This window comes from Dipodomys ordii, unplaced genomic scaffold (assembly GCF_000151885.1).
Source record: "Dipodomys ordii isolate 6190 unplaced genomic scaffold, Dord_2.0 Scaffold41, whole genome shotgun sequence".
In the NCBI taxonomy this organism is placed as follows: domain Eukaryota; kingdom Metazoa; phylum Chordata; class Mammalia; order Rodentia; family Heteromyidae; genus Dipodomys; species Dipodomys ordii.
The window spans coordinates 11,980,244-12,000,571 of NW_012267257.1; the positions used below are offsets into that span (position 1 = coordinate 11,980,244).

The following is a 20,328-nucleotide window of genomic DNA, read 5'->3' on the forward strand; positions in this document are numbered from 1 at the left end:
CCAAAGCTCCATGTCCAGGTTTCTGGTGGTTAATTGGAAATAAGAGATGCATGGGCTTTCTTGCCTAGGCTGGCTTTGAACTGGGATCCTACTGTATTGAATCCTCAACCTGTGGTACTCAGGATTGCAGGCATGAGCCACCAGTGCCAGCTTAGAATATTTTCTTTAAAGGGGAACCTAAATTTAAAAAGTCAGGACTCCTCTTGGGGCCCCTCTCTGAACTCAGTCTTATCACTTTCCTTTTGTGCTTTTTTTTCACTTTCAACTAAACTTAGCAAGGAAGGAAGGAAGGAAGGAAGAAAGGAAGGAAGGAAAGAAAGAAAGAAAAGAAAGAAAGAAAGGAAAGACTCAAGAAATGTATCAATCAGCTGCATTATTTGAGTATTTGGGTCTCAATTGTAGAAACAAAAAGTTTATGAGACAGTCATAAATCAGGAAATCCAAAACATTGCTTGAATAGTTAATTACAGGAAGGACTCACATTTAACTGTTAAGAGTGTGGTGCTATTGTTATAATTACATTTTTAAGAGCTCCCATTCTAGAAATACATGTAGAAATACTTATGGATATTGTGGATGTTTCCAGTCCGTGATCCAAGGAGAGTAGCTGGGCTTTGCCACAGATTTGAGGGGACTGGGAGTTGGTAATTACTGAATCAGATTGATGATTGCACTGGGCTTTTTATACTACGGTCTCTACTTCTTTGTACATTTAAATTTGTTTCATTATCAAACAGAATGTTTTAAAGATCCACTTATTTCAAGGCTGGTTTAGAGTTTTGTGAGCTATTGAGTTCATCTCTACAATAGATGCTTAATTCTGAATTCCACAACTTGTTGGCATATTCACAGCTTTGTATTATTCCTGCTATGGCTTTTGCAGAAAATGAGATGAATACCAGTCACATAAAAAAAAATCATGCTGCTCTAATAACCAGACTCTTTCAAAGTAGCAAAACACTTCTACAGCCTGTTACACTACTATGACCCAACACAGAAATAGACTTTTAGAAAACAATAATAGATCTTTAACAGGACACTAGTGAAGAGCAATCACACATTTCATAAATCTCTAGACATCAGAGCATGCTTGGGGAATTGGTAATTGTCTCAAAATAAAATGATAGGACTAGGAGAGAATCTCCATTAGTTTGTCAAGTCAGTTTCCAAAGTCCAAACTTTGAGGTTAAAAAGCTCTTTTCTATTTTTGTCTGGCCTGCACTACAGAGAACTGTGAAGCTCCAAGAGCAGTTTCCATCAGCCTGCATTATGACTTCAGTAAAATTAAAGGATTTGGGGGGGGGGGAGGGAGGTGCCTCTGTTTTGTTGTTGTTGTTGTTGTTAACAGTAATGAAACAACAAGCCCAAGAAAACACAAGAAAAATCGCCTTATCCTAGAATGTAGAAGCCCCAGTGGAGACTCTAAGGAGGAAACAGAGCTAAGTTTCTGGAAAAGATCGTGTTTCATGCGTTTATTTTTCTTCCAGAACTCCAAATAGTTGCCTTGGCAAGGACGCTGCCCTGTAGCTGCTTTTTCCCCCGAGCCTTGAAAGTGTTTACAAAAATCAAAAGTTCTAGCAGTACATTTCCATGAGCTCAGTACCAGCTTCCTTCATAGCTGTTAGATTTCGCAAAAGTGAAAGGCAGGCAGGCACGATAACCTCTGGGCTTTCAGCTTGTATTTTAATTACAAACCATAGTAAGGAAGTCAGATAGTTGATTACTGTAACAGCAGGGTATCCTTAGAATCACTGCTTTGATGACTGTTGTTTAAAGCAACCCCGGTGCCATTTCTAGCCGGCCTCTTTATGCTAATCAGATAGCCCACTGGCTCCTCCTCCTTCCAACCTCCCTTAAGAACTGTACACAAACAGCTGTCACTGCGGTTGACTCACACTAGGCAAGAGAAATCTTTCCACTTAATTCCCTGGCAGCAGTACTTTCTTTTTTTTTTTTCTTTGTGTATGTTTTATTCTAGCAGTCCTCACAAAATACTGGAGCAATTGGATTTAATCAGCAAAAGGACCACCCCCCAAAATGCTAAAGATTTAAATCTGTTAGAGATAGTTACAAAAGTTTTTATATAAAAGGAGAGGAAAGTTTCCATGTGGTTTGAAATGAAATGAGAATTACCTTGATTTTAGCCAAATAAAGTGGCATCTTGATGTACAGAAGAAGTCATATTCTTTTTTTCCAGAATCATGACCAAGAGAAATTTGGTATTTTATTAGGGGAGTGTTTTGCTTGTAAGGCAGGACCAGGGTGTCCTTTCCTGGTTCTTTCTGAGTACCTTTTGGGTGATTGATCAAGAAAATAAAATGCCTTTGTGGTTTTCTGGTCACCGCTAGACTTGTAGTACCATGTCTACCACATCAGAGAAAGACAACAGCCATCTGTCCACCTGTTTGAGCATGTGTCAGCCAAAGCTGCAGGAAGACCAGCAACAGCAAGGTGAGTCAGGTGGGCTAATGACTCCCATATTCTGTGATTTTCTGTCTGCTGGGATTTCTGGAAGCACTGTGGGCTGGTGAAGTACTCGATGTGAAATCCTTTGTAATCTCCTATTGTTAAAAGACTATTTTTCAAAGACTAGGCACTGAGGGTGGGTTAGCTTGAAGTGGTTGCTTATTTTTTAAAGGATTATCAAGAATTAGAAGTCTACCAAGAATGCAGATTTCTTGGAAGCGTTTGTGCTTAAACTTCTAGCCACTGTCATTTGCTTAGAGAACAGCAGATGTTGTGTAACTCCAAATCCCCATTCAGGCAAGGTTGACTCAGCTACTGGAGGAACTTAGCTGCAAGTAGCTTCAGTTAGCTTGGGACTGTCCTACCATAGGTGGGGCTATGTTTTGTCTAGATCTCTGGTACATTTATTTATAGGATATATATATATATATATATATATATATATATATATATTCTTGATGCTTGAAAAGTGTATTTTGCTAGAGGAACATTTCACTTGATGATTGTTTCAGAACAAAACCACCCTGTATCATGGCTATTTCCCAATCAGCTGTATTAAGTAGTGGCAGATGGTTGACAGGAATAAATGATTCCTCCAAATCACTCTATCAAGAACAGCAAAGGACACTGTGGGAAAGGCTAGGTGTCCTCATGAATGACATCATCACTTCTCAGAGGTTAAGGATCTGCCAGACATTTCTAACTTCTCATCTGGAACCTGCCATGGCTCAATTTCAATACAAGGGATTGGGAATATGAGGTTTTCATTAATTTTCTGTAGACTCAGTTTCAGACATCAGTGGCAGGAGAGTTGTCTGGAATGGGCTAAAGATTCCCTTTTGTAGGCAGCAAAGGTATGCTAATGTTTCCATGAATGTGTGAAGCCATGTCCCTGTGAGTCCTGGGGTGACTTCATTCTGCACAAGCTTAGCATGGTATGGGTTGAAAATACTTTGTGTGCAATGAAAGCACTGTAAACTTCTTAGACTCTACTAGACCATTAAGGCTAAAATAAATCATTTTGAAACAACAGCCTTAAAATGAGAAACCCTAGAACACACCAGAGGGTAGGCACAGTGCTGACAAATGTTTCCATTTCTTAATAGCACATTATGTAGTTTAGTTTGCTCTTTTTTTCTACTCAAAATGTTTAAAAACTACTCTCTGTCCCAACTGCTGATGTAATATTTCTTATAGAAAATGTAGTGAGGAAACAATACATGGTATCATCAGTAATTCACCACCTAAACATAGTTGCAATTAACTTCTTAATAGGCAGTCTAGACTTTCCTTCTATGTTCATATATAGTTTTTCCTCTTGATTTTTATAATAAAAGTACTGATTATGTACATAATGTTTTGTAAACTGCTGTTTAATTTAATAACATATGACACATGATAACTAAATTCTCATGTCATTATATGTTTTCTTCTATGACTATTTTTAGTAGTTGCATGTCTTCCTTTCATGTCATTATAGCAAAATTCCCCCAGGTCTTTCCCTACTGTTAAATATTTTATTTCTTTCTAACTTTTCATCATTTTCATTCATGCCGTGTTAAACCTAAACTAATGGATAGATTTAAGCACAGATATAGGATTCTTTTCTTAGAAAAATTCTTAGAGGTAGATTTTTGTGTTTAAATGAGTATTTTTTAAAAAAACTTCTTTTTCTTGTCAATTGGCTCTCAATAGCCAAGGGATATACTCTCAGCAATACTAGACATTATTTAAAAATTGTTTTCTAATTTTGTAAGCGAAAAATAATGTGTCACTGTTGTTTTAATTTAAGGCAGGCTGACTTAATGGTCTCTTTTTTACAGGCCATATCCACAGAAGTCTGGGAATATCATTATGATGACATACTTCTGAAAATACCAACAAGACTAGAAGTCTGGTCTCTTACTCAGACTTCAGCCTTTTGCCTACTGTATTTTGAAAGCAACTAGATTCTTTCATGGCTGAGTCGCAAAACATGTGCCCACAGAAACCACAGCCCACAGAGCTGTGAAGCCTGAGAATGCAGTCCAAATTGGCCATTGATTACCACAAGAAATGTCATCTAGAGGTCTCAGTTGACAAATGACACTGGGTAGTGTTTACTAGGCTATTTAATTGCACGACAGTTACTGGAATCTAAAAGTTTACACTTGCTCCAGTCCTGGAATTTTAAAGTATTCAATCCAAGTAGTGGTTCTGATTTTTTCAAAGCTGTATTTGTTCCTTGCTAGTATGTAAAGTTCAGCAAAGAAGAGGCAAAGCCATTAGTCTGGCTGTGGATCTGTTCACTGAAGCATTCTGAGTTCAGGGATTTGGCCTCACTCCAGGCAGAGCAGTCCTCAAGCTCTCTTATTTACCACATAAACTAATTAAGTTGCATTAACCTCTTCTGAGAATATGACTAGCTTTGACATACAGGGTCTGTTTCCTAATTCTTTATTCTAAATGCTAAAGTGTTTATGTCAACTCTGAACTATTTGAATCTATATCTACCTATGTACTCGAAATAGTAGTTTGCATGGATCACACAGATGAGGCATTTACCTTTGGTAATTATTTGGTCAACAACTAGGTACTAGTATTGTGGGAATATCAATTGAACTGAGCCAATTTAGTCATGATTTCCTGTCTATATGGAATTTTCATTGTTTGGTCACAGATGCTGTTATTTGTCAAGAAGAGAGTCCAGGATAATCTTTGCCCTACTGGCTGCTGCCTTATAGCTTCTTCTATGATTTTTTTATTCATTCATTTATAATATTAACCTTATGACCATATTTGTAAATGTTAACATATATGCCTATAAAGCTACAACATGACTCATGACACATTACCTGTAGTAAACAGACAAACATCTAAAATTGTCAGAAGAAAACTCACTCTCAGGGCTGGGAAGGTGGCTCAGTGGTAGAGCACTTGCCTTGCATGCATGAGGCCCTGGGTTTGATTTCTCAGCACCACATAAGCAAAAAGAAAAAGCCGCAAGTGGCATTGTGTCTCAAGTGGTAGAGTGCTAGCCTTGAGCTGAAGAGCTGAGGGACAGTGCCCAGGCCCAGAGTTCAGGCCCCACAACCGGACCCCCCCCCAAAAAAATAAGTAAATAAAACTCACTCTCTTTTTTTGTGGATCTCAAGTTTGAACTCAGAGTCTCAAGGCCTTGCATTCACTTAGCTGATATTCTACCAATTTTTTTCATGCCTCTTGCCCAACACTTTGCTGGTTAATTGGAGATAAACTCTCATGGATTTTCCCCCTGGTTGGCTTTGAATTTGATCTTCTAAATTTTAGTCTCCTGAGTAGTTGGAATTGTAAGCATGAGCCACCAGTATCTGGTAACCTTTCCTCTTTATAAGATGATTACTTGAGGTATTTTGTTATAGTAATGAAAGCTGACTAACATATATAGAGTGGCTGAATTTTAATTAATTAATTAATTTATTTATTTATATGCCAGTCCTGGAGCTTGAACTCAGGGCCTGGGCACTGTTCTTGAGCCTCTTTGTGCCCAAGGCTAGTGATCTACCACTTGATCCACAGCACTACTTCTGGCTTTTTATTTTATGTGGGACTGAGGAAATGAACCCAGGGCTTCATGCATTCTAGGCAAGCACTCTCCTGCTAAGCCACATTCCCAGCCCCTGAATTTTAAAATTTTGAAAATATGATGTTTGGGGGAAGATGTAGAGTAACTATAGCTCTCCATTCATTGCTGTGAGATGGTATAAACATTGGAAAATGGATTAGCAATTTCTTATGTAGTGAAACTATATTGATACTATGAAACATCAGTTCCCTTTGGACACATTTTCTGCAAAGAAATGAACATACATTCATAAAGACCTTGAACAAGAGTGTTCATATAAGCTTTTTACTCATGTGAGTCCTAATATATGAACAGCTAAATGTTCGTAAGTAGAAAAATTGATCAACAAATTGTATTCATTTGCTTGAACAGTTTGCCGAAGAACTAAGAATGTGACAGTGTGCTATATGTGAACAGGTCCAGCTCAAAAATGTCTAGATTTCAAGATGAAGCTCATACAACCTTAATAATTAGCAATGTTTCATCTCTGCATTTATCCTTAAAGCTTACAATTTCTCCATTAAATAATATAGTATTCCAAAAGTCACCAAACTGATGAGATTAACACAGGATAAAAAGAACTACTGAACTTTGCTACAGCTGGTAGGGGGTGACTTAGTGATGGAAAGATAACTAAACATATTATCAGTGGCAATAATGGAGATGGTGACTAGAGAGAAAAATGAAGAAAAACGAAGAGAGACTATCAGAGAGAAGCTTCAATTTTAGCAAGGTTTTCAGAGCAGAAACCATCAGACAAAACAAATTTGAGGAAAAATCTGAAGGAAGTGAAAGAGGACATTGAGCAAGGCCAGGGAAGAGCAGTCCCAGTCAGACGAAAGAGGTATGTAACGTCTGAGGTTCAGAATTCAGACTTAGCATTAACTCTATTTTGCTACTGTTCTTATTTCATCTGGAAGAATGCAGTGTTACTACTGTTGTGTGCTGTGCTCACAGGGATAGAGTTCAAGACCTCAGTGTGTGCCTGAAACTACATTCGCATGGAACTGTGTGTGTGCTATCTTTCCTTATACAGTCACCTGGAATATTCAGGGGATGTACATTCACAGATTCAACAAACCCTGGTCAAAAAAATTGGAGGGAGCACGGATGGCACTTGTATTAAATATCTAGAATTCATCCCCTTGCCATCATTCCCTAAACAAGGCTGTGTACATAACATCTATTCTTGTAGCATTTTACTATTTTGGGCATAAGTAATGTAAATAAAGATCATAAAAAGAAAAAGAGAAAAAAGTCATATGGAGGTTATCAGAAGTATCCAGAAGGGTGAATATAATTGATATGCAAATGCTATGTCATTTTATACAAGGGAATTGAGAATCCTTGGACTGGTATCCACTGGGGGTATAGGAGAATGCGTGGGTTGCACCTGACTTTTTGATTCAGAAGTTCTGAGAGGAGAGGAGGGAAGGGACTGAACATTTTCATGTCTAACCAGTTCTTGGTTACTAATGCTGCCACCTCAGTAGAAATTACATTGTAGAAATTGCTGTGTTGGAGGTGAAAGAAGACAGTATGGTTGAGTTAGCTTAAGAGAGTATTAGGAACACAGTTGAAAGGTAACAGGGATGAGAGAGAAAGGGGGAACTTACAAAATATCTTAGCAACTATGGCGAACTCTTTGGCTTGGACCATGAGAGAGACAGGAATTATTATTACATACCATTCTGAGCTAATTTGGTTATTTCCAAATTCTAGATTCTTTGGGGAAGATAAAGATGGGTTACAACTGAACTATTCCTCCACAACATCATTATCTTCTTAAAATAAAGCAAATCTTAGGTTATCTTTTTGGGTACTTATAAAGCAAACATTTGTGAACAAGCAAGGAAACAATTTGATGTTAACATATTTTCTGTATTTTAGGTAATCTGATTACATCATGCCTGCAAGATTTATTTTGTCTAAGCAGACAAAATAACACTGCATAGGCAATAATCTGTGTAGTCAGATAGTAAGCAGGAATTCTCTTGCTTAATAATAGACATTGGTCTTTTCAGTAGACATCTTTGGGTGCCATACTTAAGCATGCAGTCTATGGAGCTTGCCAAATTCTTGTGTCCAGTTCCTGCAAGACTAGGAAGCATTTCCAAAGGATTTTAGACAATAAAGTGTCTTGAATGCCAACAATTTCACCAAAGAAAATTTCTTTCTGATATTCACTGTGCTAATTCTCACAGATATGAACAAGGTGGAAAATGGCAAGCTAGTAATGAGTCTCATGGAAGTGGATTTCTTTTTTTTTTAGTTGCCAACCAACTCTGGGATGTTAGAGAAACAGACATAACCAAAGGTGATGTGATTTCGTAGGTGGTGTCCTTCATATGCAAAACATTTATCCTTCCTGTGTCTTCTAAAGTAAATTATAATGGTCATAACAAGAGGCAGTTCATCTTCACATTTTCTCCAGTAAGGTACATGTAAAAAAAAGGATGAAAATATGCACAGCCCTGTGAAATGAAGTCAGGAAGCAGACCTAATGGGATGAGAGGTCAAGATATTGGTGCATGGATAGCCTTTATACCAGTGTGATGCCACATTGGAGCTACTCAGTACTGGCAATAGCAGAATTTTATCCCTTACTGCTATTCTGTTATGGAAGACAGTCTACTACAGATGCCCTGGCACCTAAGAGAATAACTTCTAGTAGGAAACAAATAAATTGCTTTTCAAAACTAAGAGACAACATCAACATGAATGAAATGTTATGCTGTACAAATATTTTCATAGCAAAAAATGGGTTTTAGACTTAAGCTGTACCAGAGTTTACATGTTATTTAAAACACACACACACTTATGGAGTGTTTTTTATATGCCAAGCACTGTTTGAAGCATTTTTTTTACTTCTTAGCAAATTTCTTTCTTGATGAAAGCCCTGAGAGATGGGTCCAATCAATACCTTAGGGCTGGGGTGTTGGACCAGCTCCTAATCAGAGAACACTTATTCAGAAGCCAGTACTTTAGCTCCCGATCACTACCTCTTAGGCTGTCACAGAATAAATAAATACTAAGCACCCATGAACAGGGTGGTAGCTGGCCCATGAACTCAATTTGTGGTTTAGTTTGGCTGTTTGAAATAGGTTTTTAGTAAATCACCAGCTACAGTCTGTATGAATTATAAATTGCATCTAGCTGACTCTCACAAGCATTCAGCTTGTAAAGAAACAAGTGAGAAGAAGTGCTTACACACGCACTTACATAAACCTATCAGCCAAGAGCAAGTGGCTTGCTGAGTAGGCTAAGAGTTTGTTTAACACTGAGAAGCTGCATTTTTCTCATTCTGCATGAAGCATAAAAGATAGCAGTGTACAGTTTTAACATTTGGGCTGATATGGCCTTGGAGAGATGGATTGTTTTTTTTTTATCAATATCCAAAAGTTTAAAACTTTTGAGCAATATCCAAAACTTTGAATTAAAGAGGCCTAAATAAGAATCATTATTATAATTCACCCTTTGGGGTTCAGTTCTGGGGTTTGAGACCAGGGCCCTCATATACAGTTGGCAAGGGTTCTATCCCTGAACTATATCCACAGTCCCTGATATACTTGCAAACATTAGCTCAGCTATTATACTAAATCATTAACTTGACTTGAAATTTTAATCAACATTTTAACAAAGTAAGTTTTACACCTGAGTTGCTATTTAATGAAGTCTGCAGGCAAATCTTGCAAAATATTCAAAAGTTAGGATGTAAAATGCACTCAGTACCTGTATGCAGTTAGAAAAATGCATTCCTTCTAAGCAATGATGAGACACTCCACTCACCACAGATGGCAATAAAAAGCAAAAAGTCAAAGGAATGAGATCTAGATTTTTAATAAAGAATGACAGTCTAAAGGTGTTTGAACAGTAACTTACAGAGCAATGGATACCAAATTTTCGTTTGTTCTGATACAATTGTAAGAAAAGTGATGTTGCCATTTAGAGAGAAAGAGTTAAAATAAAGTAAACCTCTGAGAATGTTGGAATCAGAATGTTTTGGTCTTGGGTTAGTTGTGTTAAGATGTTGTCATCTGCAGAACATTGGAGTGACAGATAAAGATTGGTGTATGCACATATGCCTACTTTTATAAACTAGGGCTGGGCACATGTACCAGCGCTACAGATTATGAGGTTCTGTTTATTTAACAAGACCCACTAAAGAGTTTCATGGACTAAAGTTTAGGTGGTTTTTCTTTTCTTTTTTTTTTAAAAACCATCTTTCTTTTTAAAAACAGAATAGGCTCAAAATTCATTAATGAAACTAATTGTTCTGATAGGGGGATGAAGCAAAATAAGTTTGGAAGGATTTTTAGAAAATAATTTTAGCCACAAAAAAAGATGAGAAGAAGCATAAAACAAGTCTAAAATATCATAATAGATGCCCCCAACTTTCCCCTACTTGTGTGACCTTTACTCACATTTGTATCCTTGAGCCCACAATACTGGTATTTCAGACTTAAGTTTATAATCTTCTTTTAGCCCTTGCTCAAAACAGGCAATTATTCCTAAATAGTTCATCAATCATTGAAAGTTAGGGCTTCAAAGATCACTTAAGTCCAGTGCCTTCATGTATCACAGATCTGAAACTAGAAGAAATAGTGCTCATAGTTAACTAGCTACCACAAGAGTTGAGTCCATATTTCTATTGACATACCAGAATTATATATGATAGAAGAGCTATTATAACAAAAGTATGGAAAATTAAGAAAGAGATAACTTGAGTTTTATGTCACTTAAAATAATTCATAAAAGAATGTAGGGGCTGGGGTATGGCTCAGTGGCCAAAGGTTGCCTAGCATGAGTTAGGTCATGGATCCAATCCCCTAAACTACAAAAAGACAATAGTTCCATGATTTAGAATAATTCTAGCACTAAAGAAGGTGGAGTGGGTGAATGTGGGGAACTGGGTAGAGAAGTATGGAGCCAAAGGAAGCAAGTTAAAGAAAATGGAGAAATGCTAATTTGAAAATCCATCAATGAACAAGTCAGTTAAACATGTGAATTATAAATATTCATATATGTTTAAAGTGTGATATGATATATTCATATATATATAAACATGAATATTATTCAACTTCTAAAAGTAATGAGATTCTTATATATACTGCCATAGTGATGAAGAATAATGCTGCATGGAATGGAGAGGTAGTAACTCTATGTTCTTATCAAATTTTACACAAATGTTTAAGTCTTTGCAAACATTAAAAAATGCTAAGTGAACTAATTCAGCTACGAACAAACCAACCCAGTATTGTATATTATCCTGCAAGTTCAGGGCTAGTAATCTATAATGAGACAGACCCTGATACAAAAAGAAAAAGGAAAAGAAAGAGGAATAGGAGGAAGAGAAAGAGGAGGAGGAGGAGGAGGAGAAGGAGAAGAAGGAGAAGGAGGAGAAGGAGGAGAAGGAGGAGGAGGAGAGAAGGAGGAGAAGGAGAAGGAGAAGAGGAAGTTGTTTAAGGTGGCAAGTGTACTATTATGTTCATTTTATCACCATTAAAATTTTTTAAGTCATCATTTAATTAGAGTATCTTTTCCAGTTCTATAATCTTGATGCCTTCATACTCCAATGATCATGAAAACTGGAAAGAATTGATACCATGAAAGAACTGCTTTCAGTTTTCCTGAGGATTTTTCAAGTCACATAAATTTCTGACTGAAAGTTTTTAGTTGTAATTTTTATTTAGCATCATGAGCAGACTATTTCTGGTAAGTACACAGTTCTGGTAAACACAGGGAGATATCTGTGCCAAACCATTTGTGGCAGGCATTAGTTCATTCCTGTTATGGTCTTGTCCCTGAGGACCAGCAGGGCAGAAGAGCCTTCACACCAAGGAAAGAAGGCTTGCCCCTGGGGCTTCTGGGAGTTCCCAACAGGAGAAGGGACACAGGAACTGTGGGTCTGTGAGGCCTAAGCTGACATTTTGGCTTCTGTCTTTCTGGGTAGGCTTACAAAGACTTTGTTCTCACTGGGAAAACATCCATTTATTCCTGTAGAGTAAGGAAATAGGATTTCCCTCCCCACATTTCCCAACTTGCTAAAAGGCTCAAGAGAATGATAAATAACTTTAAGGAAAAGAGTTTTAAAACTAGAAGAAGTTACTGTCTTGTCTGAGCTTTGAGAATTTACAAAGGAGTTGTTTAATTTTTCCTTGGTAAAAAGTTTTAAATTCAACACATGAAGATATATTAAATCATCAGTAGTTCTTCTGAATAATCATTTAATTCTTATGAGTATTTTTGGTGTCCAAAACTATGGTAAATGTTAACAGTAAATGTTACTGAAGAGTTATTTAAAATGAACTTTAAACTAATGATTTCATGTTTAAACACCCATGTATGCACCTGCAAAACATATATCTCCAACATCTCTTGAAATCTAGACCGCATTTCTAAGCTCCCCTCCCCTTCCACAAAGTGGAAAGACCCATTTCTGACAAATGGAAGCATTTTCACACTGTGAGTTATTCTGAGGAGAAAATATGTAGTTTACAATTCCTATCAAATGAAATATGTATTTCCACATGGTGCCAGTTGACCAAGCATGTCCTAGGACATGGTCTGCATTTTTATTAGCCTTTGTGCCCAACAAGGAAATGATGTAGACAAGAGCTAGCTGGACCTTTTGGCAGTACTGATCCCCAGCCCCAGCCCCCATTTGATCAGATAAACATTTTCAAGTAAAGATTGCAAGCATTCTCCCTGGAAAGCACATAACCAACTTATTCCTAGACAAAGATAATATCTGGAAATTATAGAAAACTGGATATACTTTGTCATAGATAAATACATTCTTTTCTGTTATTTTTGCCAGTAGCTAGAAGTAAATATTGGTAAATGACTTAAAATTGTTATTATCAGTAGGTCATTTCCCTGTGGACATTCTCAAATAAACTTCTTTGGAATCAGAAGGTGAACAAATAATGGCAAGAATTAAAATAAGACTCAGTATGGGATCACATCTGTACTGGGTCTGTAGAGAACAGTGGAAGCAGGCTGTATCCATGACAGCTTTCAGGGAAGAGGCTGTCAGTGCATGTATTTTAGTCCCAGACCCCTAAGTACTATCTGTGTGAAACTTTGTCATGTCTTATACTTTTAGACCCTTATTTCTCTTGTGAGTAAAAATGTTTAATAATTTACCTTCTGCAGATCATAATCATGTAATAAGAACAGTTTACTAAGTATTTCTTGCAAGCCATCCACTATATTACTTGTTAAATATATGTGACATGGTTTATCATTACAAGTATACGAGGAAGGTCCTATGATTCCCATTTCACAGATGTGGAAAGCTGGGCTTAGAAAAATAAGGAAGGGGAACTTGAACTCAGGTCTGTTTTCCTCAAGTATAGGTTTATAAAATTCACATATCCCTGTGTCCTTGTAGTCACTCATTTATATACCAAATATTAATATATCTATGTTTATAGTAGGTATAAAAGTATGATCAAATTTAAGTTTTATATTACCAGTGAGTGTATAAAAGAAGCATTCTGGGAGATCAGCTAGGTCTAACTTTTCAAAGGACTTACTAAGTTCAGATGAGGATAGATATTCCAAAAGGCAAAAGGGTAAAGGTTTATGACTTGTATAACTCGCATGTGGTATCTGCTGCCAAGAAGAAGAAAAAGAAAAAGAAGGAAGAAGAAGAAGAGGAAGAGGAAGCAGAAGAGGAAGAGGGGGAGGAGGAGGAACACAGAACTATCCAAACAGAAATAGTTTTGACACTGAGCTAATAGTGAAATTTAATGAAGTGGTGTTGTGATATATATTGAAAATGGAGTATTGAAATAAAAAAATATAAACTCTTCATGAAACCATTCTGGCCCCTGACCATTCCCAGTATAGAATCCATGTACATGATGACCATTGGGAGATCAATTACAGAGCCCCCTTGGAAAACAGAAATCCAATTGCTCTAGTTATCACTGGGTTTGATGATAGAGACATGTTGCCAGATATTCTATGTGAAATGATTTAATTCAAATTCCCTGATTTCAAGGATTTACAAACTTCCCTCTAGAGACATTTGTGAAGTAGATGATAAGAAATGAAAACAATTTGTCTTTGATTGAGTTATTGCTGCTTCAAATCTCTAGGTCCTAAAATTCAAATGAAATTTAATATCTGCTACAGCCTATTCTCACTCGTGACTGGATTATGAACAAGGCAGCACAGTTGGAGCTGAGGCTGAGATGTAAGCCCATGCAATAAATGCAGAACTTTCAAGGCCTTGGTTCTACTTCTAGAAGGGTAGCAATGTCTGTGTTTGGCATAAGCAGTGGTGTTTCTTGTCCACATTAGCCAGGAATAGAGAAATACTCTGTATTTTCCCCAAAGGTTTGAAGATGATCTTCCCCATGCATACATTGCTTCAGTCCACATAATAATCCTTTAATATATATATATATACAATATGTATACAGAAAGAGAAATGAGAAAGTTACAAGTGGAGTAATTTTATTTTTTTACAGTAAAGTAGGACTATCTGGCCTCAAAGCTCCAAAATCCATGCTTTCTTTGATCAGTGAGTTAATCAGACAGAAGTTGAATTGGACCAGGGCATAAAGAAAACCATTAGAGAGCAGTACCCAGGGAGAGGAAATTAGAGGAGAAGATGTGGCAGAGACACGTGGAAAGGCTAAGAAGAAAGGAAAAGAACTTGCAGAGCCTGCCAGGGCTACAGTCCAAGTGGATAATCCCAGGCCTGGTAGCAATTAGAAGTGACCCATTTGGCAGTCCCTACTCCTCAGAAGAGGGTTTATTGCCATACTCTTCTCTGCAAGGCTTGTTTTCCACCACCTTTCCTGGCCATCGCTAAGATCTTTTCAAACACCATCTTCTCAAATGATTCATGAGCAAAATTCTTCAGTTAACAGTCTAGCTCAAATAAGTTTTTCAGAGACTGGGTGTCAATTAAGTACATAGCAATAAAGGTTAGGGACGACCCCTTACAACTCACCCAAAACTGACAGAGAGAGAAGGTATATGCTACCTATTAAAGCAGGGGAAAAGGACATTCAGATTTGTTGTAAACACTGACAGTGATGGCACTTGGGAAATCTCAAAGAACAGAGCTATTACATATGTGCATAATACTGAGCTGAAGTTTAGTTTGGTGACTTGGATGTTGTTGTTGTTGTTGTTGAATGAATAAAGATGAAGACTAAGAATATAAAATGCCTCTCAAGAGTTTAGATTTCATTATAAAGAGCAGATGTGCAATTATGCTGGTTCAGCAATTATGTTCTGAACTTAATGATGCTATCTGGTCACACTTTTTATAAATATATACATATATATATATATATATATATATATACATACAAGGGTACCAAGGATTTGAACTCAAGGCCTTGCAATTGCTAGGAAAGAGCACTACCATTTGAGCCACATCCCCAGCACTTTCATGTTTTATTACTAGATAGGGTCTCATTTTGGGGTCTACGGCTGACCACAGGTCGTGATTCTTTTACCTATGCCCCCTACCATATTTCCATAAATTTTAATGTAAATTACAGTTAAAACCAAGAAATAAAATATTGCATCCTTGTCAAGTGATATACCTCAATAAGAGGTCTATTTTGGGAAGATATATGAGATTTGTCCTTAAATTATGGTGCCTGACATTACTATAAAGAAGAAATTCTTTTCAGATATTATTTTATTGTTTCAAAGACATAATATGCATGTGGTTTAAGAAATGAAATTAAGACTTTTCAGGAAAATCAGCAATTGTGCTCCTTGTCTCTTCCTTTGTCCTTACTTTTCTTCTCTTTTCTTTCTTTCTTTTTCTTTTCTTTTGTTTTTTGTTGGTTGTAGGGCTTGAACTTGGGCTTGGGCACTGTCCCTCAGGTATTCAGCTCAAGGCTAGTACTCTACCACTTGAGCCACAGCACCACTTCTGGTTTTCTGGTGGTTAATTGGTCATGGCCTTTCCTTCCTGGGCTGGCTTTGAACCTTGATCTTCAGATCTCAGCCTCCTGAGTAGCTAGGATTATATGTGTGAGTCACTGGCACCTGGCTAACTTTTCTTGATCTCTAAAGACAGTAACATCCACCCCTCACAACTGTATCTTTTGATGCTTACTTCTACATCTTCATATATCATGTATGTAGCGCAAGCTATTAAAAAAAATGTAGTTTACCTTCACAGATTTTCCTGAACCTAATGAACAGGATCACTAAACAAATACATACTTATTTTCTCCAAGTTGGTTTATAAGTTTAATAAGATCACTACTTTGTTTTTTGTGGGGGGTCAAGGAGGTCTGGTCCTGGGGCTTGAACTCAAGGTTTCAACACTGCCCCTGAGCAAAGCTAGAGCTCTACCACTTGACCCATAGCTCCACTTTCAGAATTTTGGTGGTTTATTGGAGATAAAAGTCTTATGGAGGGCTGGGAAGGTGGCTCAGTGGTAGAGCGCTTGCCTTGCATGCTCAAGGCCCTGGGTTCAATTCCTCAGCACCACATAAGCAAAAAGAAAAAAGCCGGAAGTGGCACTGTGGCTCAAGTGGTAGAGTGTTAGCCTTGAGCTGAAGAGCTGAGGGACAGCGCCCAGGCCCAGAGTTCAGGCCCCACGACCGGACCCAAAAAAAAAAAAAAAAGTCTTATGGATTTTCCTGCCCTAGCTGGCACTGATATCCTGATTTTCCTCCTAGCTGGCACTCAGATATCAGCTTCCTGAGTAGGTAGGATTACAGGTGTGAGCCACCAGTGCTAGACAAGATTAGTACTTCTTATTGACATTGTTGTGACTAAGTAAATGGTATTGCAAGTAATTCATTCAATACATTATTTTTCTTCTTGTGCACAATTATATTTTCTCATAATAATTATGTCATATTTGTATTACTGTTTTCTTAGTTTTTTATAATTACATATTGTTGGTTGATTCCCTAAACTTCCCACCAATCTTCTAAATACACCTTAAAAAGTAATTTATTGTTATTATAAAGGTGATGTACAGAGGCGTTACAGTTACATAAATCAGGTAAAGGGTGTATTTCTTTTTAGACAATGTCAGCCCTTCCCTTGTTCTCTCCCAGTTTTTTCTCTTCCATTCCCCACCCACAAGTTGCTTAGTTTATTTTCCACATGGTGTCTGGTGAGTATCATTGCTGCATTTATTCATCCTTTGTCCCTCATTTCTGTTTTCCCCTTTCCTCTCTCAAAGACATATAAACAAACAAGACAAAAGAAAACAAAACAGCAACCAAGAAAAGAATTATCTAAATATCATTTAAAAAAATTCAACCTGCGAGGTATTCAACGTGCTTTAGTTTCATTTTCTTGGAGAAATTCTCCTAGAGGTTTCTCAGGAACCTCTTCCACTCGTCTCAGAAGTTAATTACCTGAGTTTTTTTTTGTTTTTTTGAAAAAATAGTAGCACATCTGATTAACAAAAGTGTGACATGAGAGAGCTCAATGCTTTTCGAGGAGGAAGAATTGAGTTTAATTAAAGGCTTTTCTGCTTATTAGAGTTATAATGTTGAACAAGAAATTCAATTACACTTTTGTTTTCTTGTCTGTCAGTGACAAATAACAGAATATGCAAAATAATTAAGTTAAACAAGATGATGAATAAAATCACTTCACTTACAATGTGCAGAATTAAGGAGCAGAATTATACATGAACTAAAACTGAGTTATATAGGTAGTAATTTTCACCCTTTCTTATACTTGGTACCCAATAAAATATTTGTGCAGTTCAGGAATGTCTTTACTTAATAAAATATTCAGAAAACAGTAAGGCATATAGGTATTTAATAAATGCTTCATGAATCTTAAAACAGGCAAAACATCAAAATTATCTTGTGCTCAAATATTCCTTTCTCATCCTTTTACTTTCCGTACTGTAACAGAAGAGTATATTAATTTTTTAACTATGGATATATATATATATATTTATATATTTACTTATTTTGCCGGTCCTGGAGTTGAACTTAGGGCCTGGGCACTGTCCCTGAGCTTCTTTTGCTCAAGACTAGCTCTCTAGCTCTTGAGCCACAGCGCCACTTCCAGCTTTTTCTGAGTAGTTTATTGGAGATAAGAGTCTTAAGGAGTTTTCTGCTGCGGTTGGCTTCAAACCATGATCCTCAGATCTCAGCCTCCTGAGTATTTAGGATTATAGGCATTAGCCAACAGCATTTGGCTGTGAGGTTTTTTTTGTTTTGTTTTGTTTGTTTTTGTCAGTTGTGGGGCCTGAATTCTGTGCCTGGGCACTGTCCCTCAGCTCTTCAGATTAAGGCTAGCACACTACCACTTGAGCCACAGCATCACTTCTGGCTTTTTCTGCTTATGTGGTGATGAGGAATCGAATGCAGGGCCTCATGCAGGCAAGACAAGCACTCTACCACTGAGCCACCTTCCCAGCCCTAGCTGTAAGATTTAAAGAAATAAAGTTTTGCCTCATTAGTTCTTTTCTAGAACTTAGGCATCCTTTTAATTAGATTCCTTAGTTCCTACCATTTTCTATGCAGCAGGCAGAGTGTGGTTTAAAGACATACAGACACACAGACACACAGACACACAGACACACACACACACACACACACACACCATACTAAAACAATGGTTTCCCATTTTTCCTGGGAAAACTCGTCAGAAGAAACCAAATTCTTGGAAGACTCCAGTCTCATCTCCAACCCTATTTTTCTTCCACTCATCCTCCCTTCTCTTAGGGTTCTGCCAGATTGGTTTCTACCATCATTGGAATTGTCCAAACTGTAGACTTTATACTTGTTTTGCTCTCTGGAATATCTAACTGTACTTACAAGTCTTAAAAAGCACCTCTCCTGGGAACTCAAGTATGACTTCAGAAACCAGGCAACATCCTCACTGGTCTCTTGCTAAGAATCTAGTATCTCTCCTTTGTAACTCTTATTGCAACTGAATTTAAGTAACTAATGTACTTACTTAAAACTTTACTTCTACTCCTAAGTGCAAGCTCTGTGACAGCAGAGACATGGTCTGTTTTCCTTTTTCTGTTTGCTCATTGCTTTGTGTTTTTTCCCCTGGTTAGCCACAATGCTTTACATAAGTACATATCTGTTGAAAATGCATTAATTAATGATATTATTGAAATAAAACAGATGGCATTTTAAAATATAACTTTAGGAGCTCCTCCTCCTTTTTGTTCCTCTTCCTCCTCCTTTTCTTCTTTCTCTTCCCACTCCTCCTCCACCTCCTCCTTCTCCTCCTCTCAGATTCCCAGGGCAGATGTCAGGAAAGGTGCATAAGAACTGAGCAGTTTATTTACTCACTGGGATCCAAGAAGGAACTTAAGTTCACATAGCACAAGAAGATTAATGAAGAGCAGTCTAGCAGAAATTATGACCCTTTCATATCATAGGTTTTTAGGAAAATGAAAGCCTTTGGGGCATACAGTAGATGCAATTGTCTTACTTGGAATTATTAGAAACATACTGTCACCAGGTAGCAATGTCAGCTGTAAGCTTACAAATGGGTATTGGTGGTACACCAAATATTAATATTTTCTTTAATGTTATTCTTTGTCATATTTTAATCAAAGTAATTATCTAGAAATTTCATTTAATCCTCACGTAAGCTATATAAGTAGCATTCTAATTTTTGTTCAGATGAGAAAATCAAGGTATAGACATATTAAGTTTCCTAAAGTATATAGCCAATTCAACTTAGAATCTGAATTTTAGTCCCCATATAGTACTTATTCCAAAGAATTCTGGAAGGCTAATACATAAATATTATTACTCATGTATACCTTGAAATCAATGAGCTTTTTTCCATTTTCTTATTTAAATAAAAAAACAAAAGAGCAATAAGACTGGCTTTGTAGACTTTTACTTAATGTAAACATTGAAAATAGAGTTTAGCACATAACCACCCTTGTCAAGGAAATATGAACTCTGTCTGGACAAAGTTAAGGATGAAATGCACTGTATTTCATTAGGGTCATGTCACTGTATGCCAGTATGGCTTCAATCTTGTGATCCTTTTGTGTCAGCCTCCTGAATGCTGGAATTGTAAGCTACCTATAACATAGATCTTAAGATCCAATGCAAGTAAAACAACTGTAGTCAGAACACAATTTTTTTACCTACTGAAAATTTTATTCTTTTTTAAACCCATTCATCTCTTTTAATAGCACATATTAATCATCCAGACGGGTTTCGTTGTGACATCTCCATACATATGCATAATGTACTTTAAACAGATTTATTCTCTTTTATCACCTCTCCATTTAAAACAAATTTAATGGGTTTGTTGTATGAAAATTTTTATTTATA

General features: G+C 37.0%; 1 protein-coding gene across 2 annotated transcripts in view; it reads left to right on the forward strand.

Annotated features, from left to right (window-relative positions):
* Positions 1-1,890: 1,890 nt before the first annotated feature.
* Positions 1,891-20,328, forward strand: part of Ranbp3l (RAN binding protein 3-like) — a 40,653-nt gene continuing 22,215 nt past the window's right edge. Inside the window, exon 1 of one of the 2 annotated variants that reach the window (XM_013018631.1) lies at positions 1,891-2,451. In XM_013018631.1, coding sequence (XP_012874085.1) covers positions 2,361-2,451 — 91 coding nt within the window. In that variant the 5' untranslated portion in view covers positions 1,891-2,360. The remainder of the gene's footprint in view (positions 2,452-20,328) is intronic. The other variant, XM_013018632.1, reaches the window with a different exon arrangement.